The sequence below is a fragment of the Zeugodacus cucurbitae genome, chromosome 6, assembly GCF_028554725.1.
Source record: "Zeugodacus cucurbitae isolate PBARC_wt_2022May chromosome 6, idZeuCucr1.2, whole genome shotgun sequence".
In the NCBI taxonomy this organism is placed as follows: domain Eukaryota; kingdom Metazoa; phylum Arthropoda; class Insecta; order Diptera; family Tephritidae; genus Zeugodacus; species Zeugodacus cucurbitae.
In genome coordinates this window covers 67,121,652-67,143,772 of record NC_071671.1, presented here as the reverse complement: position 1 = coordinate 67,143,772, position 22,121 = coordinate 67,121,652, and the positions used below count along the sequence as shown (strand labels likewise).

The 22,121-nt window shown below is 34.6% G+C and overlaps 2 protein-coding genes across 2 annotated transcripts in view; both read left to right on the top strand.

Annotated features, from left to right (window-relative positions):
• The window catches only part of LOC105212110 (uncharacterized), a 42,340-nt gene extending 27,985 nt beyond the window's left edge, over positions 1 to 14,355 (top strand). The window contains exons 2-4 of the mRNA XM_011183890.3: positions 10,988 to 11,524; positions 11,649 to 11,726; positions 12,848 to 14,355. Of these exons, the coding sequence (XP_011182192.1) occupies positions 10,988 to 11,524; positions 11,649 to 11,726; positions 12,848 to 13,178 (946 nt within the window). The 3' untranslated portion in view covers positions 13,179 to 14,355. The remainder of the gene's footprint in view (positions 1 to 10,987; positions 11,525 to 11,648; positions 11,727 to 12,847) is intronic.
• A 3,307-nt stretch (positions 14,356 to 17,662) lies between these two features.
• LOC105212190 (sensory neuron membrane protein 1-like) lies at positions 17,663 to 21,504 on the top strand. The gene is made up of 8 exons (XM_011184042.3): positions 17,663 to 17,865; positions 19,498 to 19,655; positions 19,734 to 19,875; positions 19,941 to 20,195; positions 20,264 to 20,560; positions 20,619 to 20,822; positions 20,908 to 21,086; positions 21,147 to 21,504. Exons 1-8 carry the CDS (start codon positions 17,764 to 17,766, stop codon positions 21,298 to 21,300), a joined length of 1,491 nt encoding a protein of 496 aa, XP_011182344.1. The 5' UTR covers positions 17,663 to 17,763; the 3' UTR covers positions 21,301 to 21,504.
• Positions 21,505 to 22,121: the final 617 nt, after the last annotated feature.

Below are 22,121 nucleotides of genomic sequence, written 5' to 3'. Positions count from 1 at the left end.
AAATCGCTGCCAAGCTAGCAGGGCATTAAACGCAGCACCGAGTCAAAAGTAGCAGCTAGTGTCAACAGGCAAAAAAAAAACACAAAGTGTTATATGGCAGCATTAAAATTAAATATTTCGCAAGAAAAGCGCAAAAAAGAACGCCGAGAGTTAATGTAGAGTAATGTTGCAGCGCATAAAATCAAAAGTCAAGCTAGTCAAGCGGCAGTGAAGCTTTAAAACTTGAAAAGCGCGCGGTGGCTTCTGCTCGTTGGTTGGTGGTACGAAAAAAGTCAGTAAGGCATTAAGCACATTTTCTAAGTATTGTTTTAAACATCTTATTATTTCAACATCAACAACGACGAGCGCTCATTAGTTCGTGTGTGCGTCGGTGATTTTCAACCTTTCATTGTTAGCATGTGTGGCCGCGGCGTGTGGAGACATATGTGGCATGCTGAATGTGCGTGTTTCCTGTTCGAAGGCCCCAACAATGCCATATAACGATCAGCCGTCACTTAGTCATTTCGTCAGCGTTGGTCTACAATTCGGCTGCAAATCACAGCGAACGCCTTTAATTTAAGTATCGCATTTAAAAACCACTAATGGGCGGCTTAATGTTCGACTCTTGCGCTTTTCGAGACGTGTATGCCTCATACTTCACACCTTTGCGGCGGCACGCAAATGCATTTTGTTTTTAATGTATCCTCCATTTTAGTGCGCCAGGAAGTCACTTTACAAACCAAATATACGCTCGCGCATGCGCTATTGTCCGCTGCGGCGGCTTTGTTTGTTTGTCATTGGCGTTGCATTTGCGCATGCGCGTCGACGCATTGCGGCTCATATCAATGAGCTGCGTGAGTTGTCAATATTCTTACAATTTCCCTCACTTTGTTCTATTGATTTTTAATGAGTCAGCTGTAGAGCGGCATTTCTTTTTGGTTGACAATCATTTGTGCCGCAGTATGTCGCTCAGGTGTTGAAGCGTCACAAAGCGTCTTATTGTGACCATATGCACATTGGTAAATATTTAAAATGGAAATTGTATGGACATGACTATGGCTCAGCAGGTGTGTGTCTTTCGTATATCTTTTTTGGTGCAGAGTGTCAGTACAGCAAATAAAATCAAGAAAGAAAATTAATTCATAATGCTTAAATATATGAAAAAAAAAGTTTAGTAATTAGTAATAAAGTTTATGCGGTGGTTTATTAAAAGCTTTTAAAACTGAGCGAAGCACAAAATAATTAATAACTAATAGTATTGAGGCAATATATATATATTATATATAGATTCAAAACTATAAATTATGAGGTATGCTCGAAAGTTTCCATAAAGCTTTCGAAAGCTATTTCGGTTGAGCTTTCAGTTTGTGAAAAGATGAAATAATAGTATTTGCCAACTAAAAAGTGACACTTGTTGACTTGTTGCTAGTTATGAAAAATTGTCACATAAACTTTCAGAACTTGTCTATAGTGAAAGCTCCAACTTCAGCTGTAACTTCACAAAAAATAGTTGATAAACTATTAAAGATATAAACTATATAAAGATTAAGAATATAGCGCAACGAAAGCTGTCAAAAGCTCCACATAAAAACTTGAAAGCTTAAAAGCTCTGCAGAAAAATCTCAAAAATAAGTAATTAACACCGAAAATTCCATTTAAACAACAATTGCGTAAAAAATAAAAATCTTTTAACTGACCATTTCGATTTTTAATTGAAAAAAAACAATATTTTTAAGTTAAGTACTATAAGCCAGCAGTACACTCTCGCTTAACTACTATATAATTCAACATTAAAAGGCAATTAATTAATGAAAATGCCAAACCATGAAGCCATTAGCCGAAGCTAATATAAAAATACGCTGAAAATATAAAAAATGCTCATTTCACCCGGGAGTAAAAATGTATTAAAATGTCGTAACGGTAATAAATGTTTACGGACACATACAAACTTACAAATATACACACATATGTGAGCTAGCAAATGCGCATTGAAACAAATGTGGCAAAGGCGTGCTTAAATTGTAATTACAAAAAAATATAATTGATGTGCAGACATACTTATATACATATATAACTTGCAACATAACGCAGCTGGCGTGTGGCAAGTGACCACACAGCAGCAACCAACGGCATAAGAAGAGTGATTACTAGAAATAAAAATACAAAAATAAAAAGTTTTGCAGCAGAATTATTATATAATTTTGGTATTTGTTGTTCTTGCCACACTGCACCACAAGCCTTTCCGTAAAGTTCGCAACCTGCCATTAGGCGTCCAGTGGCAGCTTACGTCATAGCTATGTATTAAAGACAGGTAACGAAAATTCAATTAACGCCAGTTCTAGTGGCTACCAAGCAACGAACGTTAGGTGTAGCTGTGCGCTCATCAATCTATGACAACAGCAACAACGACTGAGAGTTATAGGCACACTTTTTCACACATATTTTTCTTCGATTTTTATTATTTTTTGCGATATTCATTTCATCTCATTTTTATTTTATCTGCATGCCAGCCAGTGTCAATGATAAATTCGAAATTGATGACTTTTTCACACCCCATCATAATTTAGTGGCATTTTATGAGACAAATTGTAAGCAATTCTGTCACTCAGGCGCTGCGAGGCTTATAATTAAATGCCACACATGGCACCTTCAGGCGTACGACTATGCACATTAAAACTTTTTTCAAAACAACAACAACAAGCACGTTGTATTTGAACATAAAAAAATGAATTGATGAAGAAAAATCGAAAAAAAAATTAATGCAGAGCTGAAGATTTATGTGGGCATTAGTGAGACAGAAGAAAAAATTAATGATCCAAAAATATTTGTTGACTAAAAAAATTGTTATAAATAAAGAACACATGTGGATGGATGTCAATAAAAAAAATAGAAAAAAAAATTTTAAACACTGCCTGACTTTCAACAAAAATCCAAAAATCTCTAATATTCTACATAAATATAGACTATCTACTGTGCACGCACTCAAACGCTTTAAAAGTCAACACTGCAGTCAATCCGTTTCCCCCACTGCCTGTTTGCGGCGTCTTGCAGCTCGCCATTTTTATGGACTTGGAAATTGTTATTTGAATGCGTTTGCAGCAAATGCCTTTTTACTACTTCAATTGCTGTTTTTCAACGACTTTTTACGCATAGTGGCGATAATAAAAAGTAGTAAAAATTGTTTTTTTATTAGTGCTCACCACATTTTATACGCGCGGAACTAGCGCATGCAGTCTCACTGCCTCACTGCCTCAGTGTCTCAGTCTGTGTGCGCGCGTGTCCATTAATTGAGTTTATTCCTCTTGACTGTGTGTGTGCGTCCATTATAAATTCTTCACATTGCTGCAGGCTGCCGAGCTTCAAAGCAAATTCACATCAAATGCATTGCAAACGCTTTTGTTTTCAAAGTTGTTGTTAATGCTTTGAACGCTTCTTGGTGTGGTTTCAATTTTCTACTTTGCATCTTTTATGACTTTTTTATTATATTCTCAATATATTTTTGTTTTTGTTATTGTTATTACATATTATGTTGCAATAGCGTAATTAAAAGCATCATTCAATTATCAATTTGTAAGAGTTTCAACAGTTTTGGTTACTGCGTGCGTGCCCCGCTCGCTTTTGTGTTGCTTGATTGATACGTACGAAAATTGTGTAGTCAAAGCGTTGCCAAATGCCTATAATTGAAAGTCGAAGGGAAGGTCAAGAGTTCGAATTACACTGCGTTGAGTGCTTTAATGATTTTTATGAGCAATTACTTAGCTGAGCGTTGAGTTGATTAGTTCAAATGAACGCGTAACATTGATAATGTGAAAAAGTTAAATAGTTGAAATATTTTTAAATGTTTAAGATTTCGTTTTTGAATAAATTACATTTCACTAACATTTATTATGGAAAAATTCAAAACAATTATTTATTAAGCTAATATTATCGCTTGCAGTTCAAAATTCTTTCATAACTCTTTGATTTCTAACAGATTTCATCACTAAGAATCACTAAGGCTTTCACAAAGCTTTTGCAGCAGCTGAGAAGCTGGAGCTTTCACATAAAAGCTGTGAAAAACATTAAAATTATTCACTAAAGTTTCTACAAACCTTTTATAACGAACCAGAAGCTGAAGCTTTCACATAAAAGCTTTCACAAAAAGCTTTCGAAAACTTCAAATAATTTGAATCATGTAAGATGAAAACTTCCACAAAAATTTTGAAAGAGCTTTTTATAATAAAAAAAAACTATTCCAGAAAAACAGTAAAGTATCAAAAACAGATATAAAAGCTTTAATACTTTATTATAGTCATTTAAATTTTTTTTTAATATTTTTTGATAGCTCAATTAAACTGAAAACTGTTCTATATTTTGAATTAATTTCGAAATATTAATATTCCTTATTCCGTAAAATAGTTAAAATTATTTATTTTTTCCTTAAAATAGTAGTTTGCATCATAATGAGCTTTGTTAAAGCTTTCACCAGTTATAATTATTTTTAATTTTCTTTTTTCTTGAAATTGGAACTTTCAGTCTAAGCTTTCATCAAGCTAAAGATGAAAGCTTGTATATACAGATTATTGAAGTAATTTTATTTTACAAGCAAAAGCTTTCAAGATCGCTTTTAAATTCTCCATAAATTCTTAAATTACTCAAAATTAATTGTATCGAAAATTTAGTGGTGTAAATAATAACTATTTGCTGTTTTATAGCACTTTCTAGTACACTTCCAAAAAAAAAATATGAAACAAAAAAGCTTTGAAGAAGTAGATTCACTAGACAACTACTTCGTTCCTCTTTCACCAAGAAGATATATCGCCACTTTTATAACACTAAATTAACAAGAGAAGAACAACAAGATGCCATATAATTTCAATTTATTTTCAACACCATAAAGAATATCGAGCCATAAAACAATATTAGCTCTACTAAACACAAGAACATAACAAATAACTATGGACACATGTGTGTTCATAGTATATATGTAAGCACCTTTGTGTTCATTTAATTACGGAGCCCCAGCACCAAATTGAATTTACAAAGCAATCAATTAATCCCCTTACAGATCGGTAGCTGGATAAATATGGTTGGTGAGGTCTAGCTGCTGGCTCTCGTACTATAGAGTATCTGTGTGTGTGAGTGTCTGTTTGTGAAGTGAGACCTGCAGCGCGTACATATGCATTGACCCTAACATATGGCGTTTTAATGACTTCAGAAAGTGCTGAGGGGCAGCATAGCAAAGTAGAACGAAAGCAATAACAACAATAACACTAAGTTATTTTTTTATCCAAAGCAAATGTTGCAGCAACATTAATTTGACAACACTTACATGCAGCGATTAATTTGTGAAGAAGCAACAACATATGGGATGAAAAATATCGGAGAAGAGAAAAATCAAAAAAAAGTTGGAAAAAAAATCTAAGCTTTCGTGCTACGCCGTCGGCAGTTGTGGTGCGATTCGACACGCACGGGCTATTTGCATCATTTGTCAGCGGCGCATAATAACAATTTATTGTTTGTCAGCTAGTGTAAAACAAAAACAACACCAACAACAAGCAGCGATTGCACGCAAAGCAGTGGCATGCTACGGAGCGTGCAATAAATAGTGCGAGGTGCTATGTGTAGGCATAAAGAGTTTAGGCAATAGTTGTTGCCGCAAGCTGCATAGAAGTTGTTCAACAACAACAAAAATCAAAAATTTGTGATTTTCTTTTTTTCTTGACTTCCTTTTTTGTAGCATTAACGAGGTGTTGCACGAAGCTTTCGACCAACTGCAGCTAAAAACAATAACAACAACAAGATGTTTACAGTACCGTAAATCTAATGCGCCTTTGAATTATGCGTCTAGATTATATTCAAAGCAACGCCTCATTTTTCGAGTGACACCCTCGTAAGCGCGGGGTCACATAGCCGTTATCTGCGAACCACATATATATTTACATATACTACTGATATGCGTGCATACGCACTTAGTTTGTAATCTTAAGTGCTTTGTGGCGCTACAGTGCTTCAAAAGCTGGCGCACAGCTGAGAAGCCAACACAAGTACAAGTATGTGTGTGTGTGTGTTTGTAGCTGCGTGTTAGCATACATTCGGGCGTTTGGTGTCGCCCCAAAAGCAACTCGCCGCTGTTGGCTAATTTATGATGCGCTCGCCTTTACATGTTGTTGTTGCTGCTGTTGTCATTCCATACTATGTACAGTATATATTTATGGTTATTTATTGAAAGCGCTCGCAGCCGCAGCTTGTCGCACCAAAGTGTGACACAAACACACATACTCAGACATGTCGTATATATGTATTTATATATATAGAAATATAGTCATGAAGTAAATGTCCCAAAAATTGTGTTTTTGTGTGAAATGTAGCTGACAACCGCTGCCTGCTGTTCGCTGCCTGTCAGCGATTACAAAATAATATCAAATACACAAAAAAAATATGAGCAACAACAGCAGCGGAAAGAATAGAATAATTTCAAATGCAATGCAGCGCATGACAATCAAATCAAATGCTCGTTTATTGAAAAATATATGAGCACAGCGATTTTATGTGTAGAGACGTGAGGGCGCACAAGTGCGAGGCCCTGTAGCGCATAGAAGAGGAGTTGCTAGAATAAAGGGTGTTGCAATTATTGGCAGAAGCTTTTGCTAAGGGATAAAATAGAAAATAATAAAAACAAAGAACAGAGAGAAAAAAGCTAGAGGGAGAAAGCGAAAGGAACAAAACATGCATTATTAATAAACAAAGAAAATTGAACTTTTTTGACGAAAGCTTTCCAAAAAAAGCTTTGCAAAATCATAAAAAAGCTTTGCAAAATCATAAAAAAGCTTTGCAAAATCATAAAAAAGCTTTGTAAAATCATAAAAAAGCTTTGCAAAATCATAAATAAACAAATTTACATCACAATGTCTGCTTTCAAACAATCTCAGTTGCCCTACAGGGCAGCAAATCAAAGCCAAATGTGATGAATTGAAATCGAAATGACGTGGTGTGGCAACGACAGGCGAATTTTATGGAAAAAAGCGTGGAGTTGCGCGGCAATAAAATATGTTTCTAACAACTGCATTTAATCATGGCGCGTGAGCAGCGAAATGACAGCGACAACAAAAACAATAACAACACCGAAAACAACAACAATTAGACAAGAACGCATGGCATATGAAAAACCATCACGCAAATGTAATCGAATTCAGCAGCAGAAATATTTCACGCGACTGTTTATTTCTATTTATTGTTTTTGTTTTTTTTTTCGTTTGATTTTACAATTTTCTATTTTTAATATTTTTCATTTTATTTACGAGTGCACAATATGCAACGAAATTTCGGTAGTGTCTGCTGTTGCTCACAGCATAATTTATATATTGATAAATATGTGCAATCGAGTAAATACAAATCGCCGCCGACACTTGTGTTATATTTCGGCTTGTTTATGGCACAGTTTTTTCACAAATTCTATTTATTGTTGTTGTTGTTATCATACTTTGTTTTATCGCATGCTAGTTTATTTATGCGATTTGCTGTGTTAGATTTTCCACTTTATTTCGTTGTTATTGTAATTGTGTGTGATTTTTTTACTAACGACAGTTTTTTTTCCGAAAAAAAACGAAAATTTTACACATTTCACGTTTGTTGCCTTTTACAGTTAGAAATTAAATAAATTCGTTTAGTTTTTTGTTTTGACTTTTTTATGCCGTTAAAAAATTGTTTGCCGCAGTGATACTGATACAGTTTGATGTTTTAATTTTTACAGCATCGTTTGCAATGCGCAGCAGTTTTGGTGTTCAGAATGGGCTGTAATACAATTGAAAGAGCGTTTCAAATGGCTTAAAATACATAATTTATTGTTGTTGTTATAAAAAGGCGTAATAATATTAAAATTGATTGAAATGGAATTAGCGCAATATATTGAAACGAATTTTAATCAAGAAAGTTTCAGAATTTTTTCATATTTTTCATATTTTCAATGCGTATTTAGCAATTATTACATTGGTTAGAGAGCTTGTGAAGCATTATGATCGCAATTTAAATATTTTTTATGATTTAATACATTTCAAAAAGTTTGAGATTCTCAGCATCGAAAAAATTAAATTAAAGCGCAAAAGAAGTAATGGATTTTAAATTGGCTTAATTTAGTTTTACTGTACTGAACTTAACGTCACATAACTTAACTGAATTTAATATTACTTAAGCTAGAGAAGTAATTGAATCTAAATTAAAAAAAGTTTTATTGAACTAAACTAAACTTAACTAAACTTAACTTGACTGAACTTAACTTAACTTAACTTAACCATTAAATGGGTCCGGATTGTTAATTAAATTAATACTATTATACTAAACTGACGTTAACATAACTGAACTTAACTTAACCTGACTTAACTCAAAACTGCTTAACTGAGGAAATATATATATTTTCAATTGGAAATACCTATGCATCAGATTATTACTGACAAAACATATATTCTGATTCACATTAGCGATAGAAGGGTATATACTTAACGTAAGGGGTTATATACAGTTAGAATTTTCAATCGATTTTTTTTTATTTCATTTTCTTAATGTACATATATTTAAGAATACACACAGAAAATTTCATATCGTTCCGGTGAATATTTTCAAAGTTACAAGCAAATGAAAAATTTGAAAAGGCGTTTCAGAGTGCTTGGAAGTACAAGGTACAAACTTTAAACGCGTTTTTCTCAAAATGGTGTTTTCAAAGTCGGCGACCAACATTACTCGAAAACGGCTTGACCGATTAGTCTCAAATTTTAACACGACCTTCTTAAATATATTTTTTTAGTAATTAATCGTAGATTTTTTCTCTCCGATAAATATTTTTTTTTTATAAACAATTTAAGGCCGAAATTTCGGTGAAAAATCGATCTTTTTTTTAGAAACCGCATTTTGTCAAAAAATTTTATTTTGCTTATTCCCTCGATTAATTACTAGATTTAACATTATTTTAACGAAATCTGTTTGGTTTTTCAATTTCGGATGATCCAGTTCCGAGATATAGTGGTCACCGCAAAACGCCTTTTTTGAGAGGAGTACCTGGAGATCAGCTGTAGCTCTTTTTCAAATAAATATTTTTACTAGTACTAAGTCTTAAAATACAGTTAAAAGATACCATAATATGTGTATAAATTTTTGGATCAATAAATTCAAAAGTTTTCTCAGAAAAAATTCTGGAAAATTCACTTTTTTCGGCCGTCTAACTGTATATAACCCCTTAACTTAACTTAACTTAACTTAACTTAACTTAACTTAACTTAACGTGACTTAAAGTAACGTAAAATTAGTTAACTTATAAACTTATTTCCAGTTGGAAATACTTATGTTTCAGATTTTCACAGTCACAACAAGTAAAAGTATTCGGAGTATTCAAGTTAAGGATTAAAAAGCTTTAACTTATAAAAAATATTAACAATTATGTAACAAATGACCTCCGCTTTTACAAAATGAAAAACTCCTAAAAAATCAATATACTCTAACATATGCCCACAATTTCTCTTGTCTCACAAATTATACAACTACTAACTGATTATCCTTTATATAACTCATCCCCACACACCTGAGCGAGCGCTGAGTACCTGCGTTGAAAACAGTTAACGCAATTCGCTTGGAAACAAAATGGACATAAATGCCGCTTTTTTCCACAGAGTCTCTCAAGCAAAAGGATATAAATCTCGTAATAGACGTTGCGTTGACCCACCCAAGAAAAAAACAAAGAAAAGAAATAAATCGGAAAAGGGAATCAATTCTAATAAATTGAATGCATTTTTTTGTGTGCGCTACGTTTCAGATTATAGAAATTGAAGTGCTCGGAAAAAATCGAGGAATACAAAGGAAGGCGCAAGAAGCAGCTGTCCATTTGCTCGACATAAATTATAGTCAAATGAGTGGCTGTCAAGTCGAACACATTTCACACACACGCACACAAGCATATAAGCAGCAAATTTAACAAGTTAGGTAGATGCTTGAGCATCATTGGCATTTAGGCAGGTGTTGCATGTCAATAAGATGAAAAACGAAAAAAATTGAGAAGGAGGAGAAGAAGCGGAGAAGCAACAAAATTAGACACAACACAAAATAAGGATCAAAATTTTGAGTACAAAAGCCTTTGCATGTGGGCCACCAACAACAACAGCAACAGCAGACCAGTGTGATACTTTGCTGACACTGAGCATTAGAGCTAAAAGGCGATGGTGACATGCAGACAAAGGTGAATGTCGGCAAAAGTCCTGTGACCCTGCCAACAACAGCTGCTCACTACCTGCATTCCGCCTAGCGACCGACTGTGTGGACACAAAGGCGCACGGAGTTTGAGTTTGAGCGAAAAAAAATTAAACACACTATGATTCACTGTTAGGCACTTTCCTTATTGTTTGCTCCACTCCCCTCTGTGCATCCAGCTGATGGCTGGTGTTTGTGTGTGTGTGTGGAGGTAGACACATTAATTCCAGCAAAGATTTTCCACTTTCCTGCATGCTTGTCTGCTTCGTTGCGAGTGTGCGTGTGTCTGTGAGTATTTCCAATCGTCTAATGACTTTGTGTGACGCACAATTTCTACCTGCCTAGCAGCGGCGTTGACTGTCTGTGGCATGCAGCATGTTGCAAGATGCTGATCAACAACAAAGCCCAAAGCTGATAGTGGTTTGGGGGATTTTTCTTTTAATTTCTTGCTCATACCATCATCCTGTGCTTGCTCTTGTCATTTTCCTCTTGTCGATGTGTGGCATGCTATGTGGCACAAAGAAGTAAATTGAAAGTAGAAAAAACACCAGCTGCATTGTGCGCAGGTAGCGCAGAAAAAATATCCACTTTATTTATATAAATATACATACGTTTTTATCGCCAGCCATACAAAAGTAACCCGCTGTCAACTATAAATATATGCTTTTTTTCGAACTATATTAAATGCAAACAACAAAAACACACACACTCTCTCTTCTATATGAATATTGATAAAAATACTGCCATAAATAATAAATTATTTATTTTTATATTTTTCATCTCTTCCTCTTTGCAGACGCTTCCTTGACACACCCACCGCTGTGGTGGACAATCCGGCCGGTGTTATCGTTGGTGCGACGTCTGTTGGTGGTGCTGGCGGTGGCGTCGGCGGCACTAGACCGGCTGCCAACAGCACAATGGTCGGTGGTGCTGCCACCGCTGTCAGTTCCACCTTCCGCAAATGCTTTTCACGTCCCATTGTGCCCTTTATCATCGGCATATTTGCGCTTGGCGGCGCTGCGTGCACGCTGGGCGGTGTGGTGCTCGGTGCGACGGGCCTTATTGAGCACACCACCCAATACCTGAGCGCCTCACTGCTGATGATCGGCATTGGACTGTCACTGCTCATCGTCGCCGGCATTATTTGGCGCTTGTGCACACCGAGCGATGCGGATGAGTGCCCCTGCTATCGCCTGATGGAGACCTGCCGCAACTGTAATAGTCCCTATTGTAATAATCGTATACTGCCCAGTAGTTATTTGTATCCAGAGTTTCAGCATCGACCGCCACCACCGTCGTACTTGACGTCGTTACACGAGTGTGCGGCCATTGGGTGAGTAGTGTGCACAAATGAAGATATGAAATTGTGCAAAAACGAAATAAAAAACAAAAACAAAAATTGACTGACATTCATTTTGATTGCATTTTAACGCCTTGAATTATGCTTCCATTTACAGTTTAATCAACGGTGCTGTCTATAGTGGCCTACGTATGAACACACCACCGCCGCTATATCGTTCCACAAACTCTTTAAGGTATGTACACATGGTCGACAATAATACAGTTATATAAATTAATTACTTAAAAATACACTGGTCAACATTAAATTTGGGGATAGGCAGCAGTTTTTAAATGAAATAAATGTTTTTATTGGAATTTAAATTGTATTAAACTTATATTTTGAGAATTGGAATTCATATTTAGTATCGAAGAATTATTTTAAGTTATAAAGTAAATCAAAAAGAAAAAGAAAGATTAAAAAAATTTTGATTCTGTTTTATTTTCAAAAATGTTCTTTTTTCTACTTGGCATTGCAGTATAGTGAAAAACGAGAGAAAAGTACAAAATAGATTTCAAAAATTAGTTTTGTATGTTAAATTTCATGTACAATAAACAAATCCTGAATTCCGAAATCCCAAAATGGCAACTTTGACTTATTTTCGCAATTCCGAAATCCTGAATCCGGAAAAATATCAAGAATTTCAGGATCCCGAAAGCGGTTTTTTATAATTAAAGTCCAGAATCTTGAACAAATTATTCATTTTCTCATGTATAAAAGAAATCTTAGACTTAATTTGCTCTTATTTTCGCAATCCCGAAATCCTGAATACTGGAACAAATTAAGAATTTCGGGATCCCGAAAACTGGATTTTTATAATTTAATATTTTCAAAATTTGGTATGAAAGACTAATATTATTAGGGACCTTATTGTTAAAAATTTTATAAAAAAGTCTCTACCTTTTTGCAATTAAAATATTTTAAGTCAGATATAACTTTTCGGTTCAGTACCCGATTTCATTCTTGAAATTATGAAACTAAAATAAAATATATAATTCTTGTAGAAGAAATCTCAAATATAACGGTAATATACAGAATTCTTTCCTAGAGCAGTATTCACACTTTGCCAACTGCAAAAGTTAAATTGAGTCCATACACGAATATTATGTTTAAGGTTTCTGAAAGCAGAAACAGCAATCCAAGTCTTATATATTACCAAGACTGCTTAGCTAGCCTATATCCAAATAATTAACTCAAATTAGAATTTAAATAAAAAAACTAGTTGACCTGTGTAGCAAATTATACAAATTAACCCGATCCCTCGACGGCATAATTATTTAACTAATAAACCCATTTTTGCGCTCCTTCTCTTTACAGTGTTTTCGTGCCCGGCTCGAACAGCAATACGCACACGCTGACCACAAATACATCCACCACCACCTTCACGCCCACCACAGTCATGCCGAACAACAACAACAACAACAGTCAACCGCCACAAAATGGGCCACCAAACTATATGCCACCTGTCGCGCTTCCCAACGCGACGACGCCAATGACGGACCAGCTGCTGGCCGAACAAGTGGCGCTCATTGAAAATTTACAAACAACACAAATGGCACTACAACAACAACAAATCCAAACACAACAGGCGCAAGCGGCGTTGCTCAAAGAGATCAACTATCTGGAAATGGAATTGGAATTGGACTAAGTAGGCAGTAGGGGAAAAGCCAAGCAAAAATCTATAACCAATATATATATACAACAAGAACAAATGTAATATGTTAGAACGTCAGCTACGGCAAAGTGAATAACTAAATACTTGTTTAGCAGTTAGTGGCTAGTAAAAAAGTGTGGACAACAACAAGAAACAACTATACATACATAAACGCATATACATATATACAAGTGTTCATGTTTCATAGAAAATGTCTGGCAGCAGCTCATAAGCTCATCAGTGTGGCTGGGGATCTGCTGTCAGACGACTGATTTATTTAGTTTTAAATGTGTGTTTGTGTGTGAGTTTAGCGCTTAAGTTTTAGCTATTAGCAAAATATGAAATTGATATAGTATATATATTTAAATTTAAGGCCTGTGCTCCAACACTGAACTGAAATTGCACTTCTGGCTAAGAAGTCGACGACTTGTATGTAACTGCGGCAACACATACATTCAGACTAAGCAGTTGCATGCGAGTCTTAACTAAGGCTATAGGGTATTTCTAAGTACTATATATAGTATATAACAAGTACACATGTATGTAGGTGTTTAACAAATTTAAATCAAATTTACAACAACAAGTGCAAGAAGCTGTTAACTTTAGCAAACAAATTGCAATACATGCAAAAAATAAAAATACAGTTATTTATAAGTGTGTGGCTTGAGAACACTTTACTGTTTATTTTTGATGAATTTCAATTCTTATAAATTCATAAATATTCTAATGCGTATTTTATTTAAAAATAGAGAGAAAAAAATAAGAAAAATATGCAAAAGCATTACACATACAGCCACAACAGTAGTTATACAAAAATTGTTTTAAATGTAAATAATTGAAAGAATAACAAATAAATGTACATAAATTAAATAGTATACAACACATCAACAGCAACAACAACAATACATATATGCAACACCGAAATATATACACCTAGTGTTATCAATTCACCTGTAATCGTATATAGACACACATTCATACAACCATATATATGTAAACATGCGTATGTTTTATATATTTCAAATATATAAATGTGAATTTTACATACATACACAGCGATGTATGTACATACATATGTGCTGGTAAACGCAAAGGAATATGTTTCCACTGTAACCTATTCATGAATGTTGTTTTTAGTATTTTTCTATGCCAAATTTTTTAATAAATATAAAGATATTATTATGATAATGAAATTTCGTTTTATTATACTCTCGCAACATGTTGCACAGAGTATTATAGTTTTATTCACATAACGGTTGTTTGTGTCACCAAGAAATAAAAGAGTTAGATATGGGGTTATATATATATAAATGATCAGGATAACGAGTGGAGTTGAAATCCGGATGTCTGTCCGTCCGTGCAAGCGATAACTTGAGTAAACATTGAGATATCTTGATGAAACTTGGAACCAATGTTCCTTGGGACCGCAAAATCGGTCCACTGCCACGCCCACAAAATGGCGAAAGGGAATAAAGGATCGCACTAGGAAGGGCCATATTTGGATGTCATTTTTTTGGGGAAGTGGGCGTGACCCCGCCCCAAATCGGTTATCTGTATATATCTCGCAAACCAATCAAGATATATAAACCAAACTTTCTGTAGTCTCACATCCCAATGATATGTTGTGAAAATAGGCCAAATCGCTTCACAACCACGCCTACTTCCTATATACCAGAACTTTGTAGACGATCTGAATCGTTTACTTTACAATATATAAAGTAAGCACTAGTGAAGATATCGATGCAGAACTTTGCACAAATACTACGTTTATAGTGTGTCAGCCCCATTCTAAAAATCGCCAAGGTCGCACCATAGGTTTTCAAGGCCCCATATATCGAACATTGGGACCTCGGTGCTTCTAACCAGATATTAGGATTTCCAACTTTCAATGGACTTTATACAATATATATGACGAATATGTGGGTCAAATTGTGTATATTACACAAATTGTGTATATTAATATTAATTAAGTTAAATAAATAAGTTGCGAGAGTATAGAATTCCTTAATTGTTTTTTCTTTCGCTTGGATCAGTTAGAATAATAGATCTTATTATACTTATCCGATTTGCCACATTCTTTCAGCATTTTGTTCAAAAATTAATAAAATCTCACTAGTTGTCTCCAGAACCGAATTATTAGCAAAATTCATATTTATGAGCAGGTGTTTATTTCGAGAAATATATTGACATATTCAACGAAAATTACAACGCTAGCACACCCATCAAGGAATCAAGTTATTACCTATGACTATGAGAAATATACATCTATTCACCGTTTATCTTAACAACAACGGTTACTACATAGCTTTGATTAAAAAATTAAACTTTTCAAATTTTTACGTCGAAATTTGTCTTACTGTACAAGAGACTATCAATAATTTCTCGATAAATGAATACTAGAGATCAACGACTTCGAACTAAAAGGCATTTTCCTCGACCGAAAGTACAATATTATTTGAAGCGAAGAAGAGACAATAGATGATCCATCACCATGAACGTATTCGCTTTGGATTTTCGTTAAACAGCTCAAGCATAATTTTAACCTAAACTCAAAATATTTATCTGTGCTACTAGCATCATCACTTTCTGGGTAAAATTCTCTACCAAAAAATTCCAACAAATCCAACTAGCTACAGAATCTCCGAATTGACGTCAACCGAGATAAATTTAAACACCCACCTTATTAAATATATAACCATTTTGAGCACCGATTTTCGGTGCGATTGAAATCTTCTATTATGGGATGCTCGTCTAAAACCAAACTCCTAATTCAGAGCTGTACTGTTGGACCGTCTTAAAGAACCCATCGCCCAGAAGCGGCCAGATTTTGGCCAATAGAAGGGGAATTGTATTTCATTAGGACAATGCCAGGCCACACACAACGATAGTGGCTTGCTACAAGTTCCGGGAGCTTGGTTGGGAAGTTCTTAAGCAACAACGATATTCTTTACGAAATATGAACGATGTCTTCTATGAAATTACCTTTAAAATGGCATTAAAGTCGAACAAGACGGTGCATACTCGATCATAATCGGATCATTCTAACTATGCTAGATGAAAATTACAATTTAATCAAAAATAATTAATTTATGTTTACTAGACCTCATATAGTACATAAACGTCCCTTGAGATTAAGAATATTTTGAATCTTTTTAGTTGCAACTTAATTTTTAAATACAAAATTTGTTCAACTCATATACATATGCCATTTTATATGACATTTCAATTAAATTAAAAATTAAATCATACATTTCTTTTAGCCACCACTGTGAACTTGAAACAAAAGCGAACTTACCACATTGGGTTATTGATGGTGTGTGTCTATGATAAATAAAGTTAATGTGTGTGTATGTAAAACATCGCGGGACAAAACATAGAATGAAAAACTCAAGCAAATTTAAATAATATTCAAAGTAGATTATTAAAATAAATTAGTAAGGTCCAAAATATTTTAATTCGACGTTAAAACTACTGCCTCTGAATTTAGTAAGAATTCCCGAACAGTTTTATACCAAAGTGGTTTCCTCACATGCCAATTCTGCCAGTATTAGAGTGAATAGCCTAAGCAGCAAAACTACACTAAATTATATAGAAGTGTTCGTTTCATCTCATACCAATTCGCTATGTTTGAGCTTTGCTCTGTTTCAAAAAATGTTCATGTAAGTGCGCCCATTTGGCCAAGCCCTTTTATTGAAATTAAACCATGGCGTATTGGTATTCTGATGCTGATGAATATGAATAAGATTGGAAAATAATCAGAGATTTAAGATGTGAAGGAAAAACGATCTAATTAACTCTTAGATCACTTTAGCTAAATTCAATTTAGTTATTTAAGAATATGATTTTTAATTTTCACACCTCCTATTCTTTCAACTATAGTTTACAGCAATAAACTAAGTAAGTTATTTAACATAACCCACTTGGAGGTAATTAACAAATTACTTGAATTGCTTAATTAACAGCAAAATATACCAAACAGGTGTGAAAAATGGGTCATGAAACAGCATGTCAGCAAACCTCAAGAATTTCACACAATCCACCCCCGTACATTCACTGACCAACAAGTATTTTAAAATTCAAGAAAAAACCAAAATAACTGTGTCTCAAAATGTCACACAGGAGTGTAACCCGTCGCCAGTTGTTGCCACTAATAACTGTATATCACCAATTCGGTGTATGTGTGCGTGTGTACCGTAAATATTTGGATTGTGAATGTGAGAAATGTGAAACCACGCCTCATCAATTGAAAATGCGATACCAACAATTGCCGACCAATCTATTAAAATGCACATACTAGTATATCCGTAGCACTCACTTATAAGAAGCAGCGCGATGAAAGGAGTGCATTAAACATTAATAAAAGTTATTAACAACACAAAGGACACGTACATAAATACATACAAATGCCGTAGTATGAGTAGATAATTACTAGTATGGAAGCAGAATGAAATTGAAATAAAATCAGCAAACGGTGAGCTGTTTCAAACAGTTACTTTTTCAAATTCGCTACGAGCGTTTCAAAAAAGGAAGTGCTCCTTGGAATAAAATTCATAAAAACGGTTTAATATAAATAGTAAAAATGTTTAAGAAAGTACTAATCGGTTCGGCTATTGCGCTCGTTTTGGGTATCTTTATTGGATTTGTGGGGTTCCCCAAATTGTTGAAGAAAATGATAAAAGGGGTAAGAGTTTGGTACAAATTTAATAAATAATATAAAAATAAAAAAAAAACACAGAAAGTTAAATTACGAAAAAAATGTTTTATAATACTAAGTAGAAATAACAGCGAATTTTAATAAATTATGGAACAAACACAAAATTTTAAGATGATTTTTTTCTCGAAGCATAATTTAAGAATACAATAAAATAATAATAAAAATAAATATGTATATACTTTCGGAATAAAAACCATAGATAAGCAAAAACGTAATGATTATAAAATATATAAAAATATATGTTTAATTTTTTTTCTAATAAAAAAATTAGTTAATTACAATTTCAATTTTTCTAACAAAAGGATATATGAAAATTAAAGGCTTTTTTCATTTAGCACAGCCTCACCGTACGTATCCGAAAGCATTCGATAAGCCTCAGCCGCACTTTTCTTGGAATTAAAAAAAAAAGCAAAATTTCCCACAAATGTCGAAAATTCGGCTCAAAAAGTGACATTTTCAGTTGAGAATAAGTTTGGAATGCAAACAAATCTCTACAAATATTTTGTTGGGTTAATGTTGACACAAATGTCCCAGATCGATATAAAAAAAATCGATTTAATCGACCAGTGCTTGACCCTAGAGACATCTATTGGAAAACGGCGAAAGCAAAGTTATAGACCAGTTGTATTACAAAAGTAAAGCCCATCGATAGTTAACTAAATTAAAGCGACTCCTGTGATATGAAAACGTTGATTCGAAACATTTGAGTAAAAACCCAATGAAATCCCATATTTTCATACAATAATCATTTTTACTCAATACATTATACCAACATTGACGAAAATGGTGTAATGACTACGACAGAGAAGTTACTTTCAAACAAGTATTGTTTTATATAACAAATAACGGGCTGTTTTCAACTGGAAACTTGGAGAGAACTATAGAAACTCCGTTAAAATTAGCTATATTTTATATTGAAATCTAACTAAAATTAATCAAACAGCAGCTAGTGCTGAGTACGTGACTAGGACTTGGGTTCCATGTTTAAATTATTTTTCTATAAGGCAGTCTCTCAAATCACATCGTAAAAAGTTCCAAATTTTTAAGAGCTGTAGCTGTGTGTTGAGAGTCAAAAGTTCGCAAAAAACAGAATTAAGCAAGTTATCATGATTCTCTGTCGTCGATCATATCATAAAAGACTCGAAAAATGTTAAAGGGATCATAAATACTCTCAACATTCTTAAAAAGTATTATAATTCGACTCAGCATATTTTGGTTGACACTTTTTGTATGGTATTTGTATTTATGTCAAAATTTTGTAGAAAGCATCGTCAAGATCATAGAAGAAATATTTTCAACTAAAATATAAAATTACACATCACTTGGTCAGCAATATTTTGCTAATTGTAATTTTTACCAGTTCACGAAGCTCATATATCTCGCCCTAGAGTCGAATTGGAACAAGTTTTCTTTTTTTTTTTGATCTGTGAATATAACGATAGCCAGAGATTTTCAGCAATAATTTTTCAACATTCTTTAATGAAAGTCGTATCCAGCCTATGTATTTATTATTTAAATTATTATTGAATTAAATTTTTCAAAAAAATTCTATATAATAGATAAACATGTACATTTCCACTATTTACTTTCGCCAAAAAGCAATTAAATCTGAAACCTGGCAGTGAACCGCGGCAAATGTGGGAAAAATTCCCAATCGCAGTAAATTTCTCAATTTACGTCTTCAACGTAACAAATCCCGATGAAGTGCAAAATGGCGGAAAACCACGCCTGCAAGAGGTCGGACCATTTGTATTTGAGTAAGTGCCGTTACTATTAGCGACCCACACTCACAATAAAATACTGAAAATTAACATGTATAATTAACCACATTAAAGGGAATGGAAGGACAAATACGATTTGGAGGACTTTGAGGATGAGGACGCGGTGGCCTATAATATGCGCAATACATTCATTTTTAGACCCGATTTGGGGCTTAGCGGCGAGGATTTAATCGTGATGCCACATCCGCTTATACAAGTAAGACAGATTAGCTGTTGTATTTGTACCTTCAAGCTAAAAATAAATTGTATATCTCTTACAAGGTCATGTCTATAGCCGTGAAGCGTGACAAGGAGGCTCTGATCAACATGATAGCTGAGGGTATTGGTGCACTTTTCAAGCCCACTACGCCATTTGTGCGCGCACCTTTTATGGACATTTTCTTTCGAGGCATCGATGTGGACTGTTCCGTCGAACATTTCGCAGCAACGGCGATTTGTTTGAATTTTCACACCGGCGCGGTGAAGGGCGCAGAGAAAGTGAATGAAACACATTTTAAATTTTCGCTCATGGGTGGGGTGAGTTTGATGAAATATTCCAATAATTTATTGATAATTCAATCTCCGCTAAATAATTTAAATCTCAGGCCAACCACACCGACGCTGGACGCTATAAGGTCGCACGAGGCGTTAAGGTTAGTCATGATATTGGGCGCGTACTGGAGTTTGACGACTCTGAAGAGCTGAGTGTCTGGGATGGTGATGAATGTAATCAGTTTCGCGGCACCGACACAACCATCTTTGCGCCACTACTGAAGCCCGAAGAGGGTCTGTGGTCTTTTGCGGCCGATTTGTGTCGTTCTTTGGGTGCGGAGTTCGAGAAGAAGACTAGCTATGCAGGCATACCAGCCTACTATTATACTATAGACTTGGGCGATCCAAAGGTGAAGATGAAAACGGATATCTTGAAATAGATCTTGAACATTAATTTTATTTTTTTAGAACGATCCAGATAAGCATTGCTTCTGCAAAGATTACCCGGACGACTGTCCACCTAAGGGTACCATGGATCTCACGCTGTGTAATGAGGCCCCCATGATTGTTTCGTTGCCGCACTTTTTCAAAGCCGATCCGAAATTGGTTGCGGATGTAGATGGTCTGAATCCGCAAGAGGATAAGCATGGTGTATTCATTATTTTCGAAAGGGTAAATAGAAGATTTGACTTGAAGATTTGAAATAAAGTTTTAAAGAATATTAAGCTATAATGGTTATAATTCTTCTTCACTTCAGATATCCGGTACACCACTGTCTGCTGCTAAGCGTCTGCAATTTAGCCTATCCGTGATGCCCGTACCAGAAATTGAGGTTATGAAGAACTTACGCACACTCACCATGCCACTCTTTTGGGTTGAAGAAGCGGCAAGTTTGGACAAGACATGGACGGATATGTTGAAGAAGAAGGTTTTCTTGTAAGTATAAATTACAGTTTCTTTAAAAAGAGTAGCCTTTTTAAAAACATTTCAACACAGAGTCATCAAAATTAATAATGTCTTTAAATGGATTTCTACAATTTTCGGTGCATTGGGCTTAATAGTCAGCCTCTATATGCTATATGGTAAAAATCAACTTACCACAACAGATGTAACACCAACAACCGAAGTCAATACGATCGATAAACATTAAAGAAATTAGCGCGTAATTTAAAGAACATAAGTGACGTGGCGATAATAAGTTTAGAGCATGTAATTGAAACTTAGTAAATGTATTTCTTTGTTGTAGTTATTGTAGTACGAGCGTCATATATGTATATACATATATATTATTATTGTAACAGTAATTGACAAGCAATTGAATAAATGTGAAATAGTGACGATTTTTGCAATCATACGAACAGTTGTTGCGATTCTCATGAGGGATTGATTGGCTTGGTAATGACCCTTTAGGTGTTACAACGATAATTTGCAGCACTGAAATATTGAACTGCTAATTAGTTAATACAGCGCTAATGGCGGCATGCGGAAATATTCAATTGATATTATGGTAATGGAATTTATACTACATTGTTACTCTGGGAATACACAAAGGATGAACAAGGATAATATGTTTCACCTGTCAGCAAGTCTAGCTAATGAAAGGAAACGGAGTAATTATCTCTAGTTAGGTACAATTACGTATGCAAATTGCTTAGTTATTCGCATTTCGAAAAGTGTAGATGGTCACCTCATATTTGATCAATACACTTACAGGCATTTGTTGCCAGAAACCTTCAAGTCTGCTACTTTTTCTTATTTTTATTCCAAAGACCATACCTACTCCTATCTAGAAATTCCCTTGTCCTCGAAATACTATATGTCCTTCGCGTGACCTGAAAAACGAACTTGATCTAAGGTGATCCCTGTAGTCACTTGAAGTCACAGGCTAGGGGTCTTGCGAAGTCAACGGAATACAAGCCAGCAGTTAAGTTCGGTCTAATTAGGGTTAGATTTCAAGGATGGTGTTTTCAT

Coding starts and splice junctions, on each gene's coding strand:
- LOC105212190 (XM_011184042.3), top strand. CDS start 17,764: ATGTTTAAGAAAGTACTAATCGGTTCGGCTATTGCGCTCGTTTTGGGT. Junction 19,656..19,733: donor GTCGGACCATTTGTATTTGA/GTAAGTGCCGTT, acceptor ACCACATTAAAG/GGAATGGAAGGACAAATACG. Junction 20,561..20,618: donor TAGACTTGGGCGATCCAAAG/GTGAAGATGAAA, acceptor TTATTTTTTTAG/AACGATCCAGATAAGCATTG.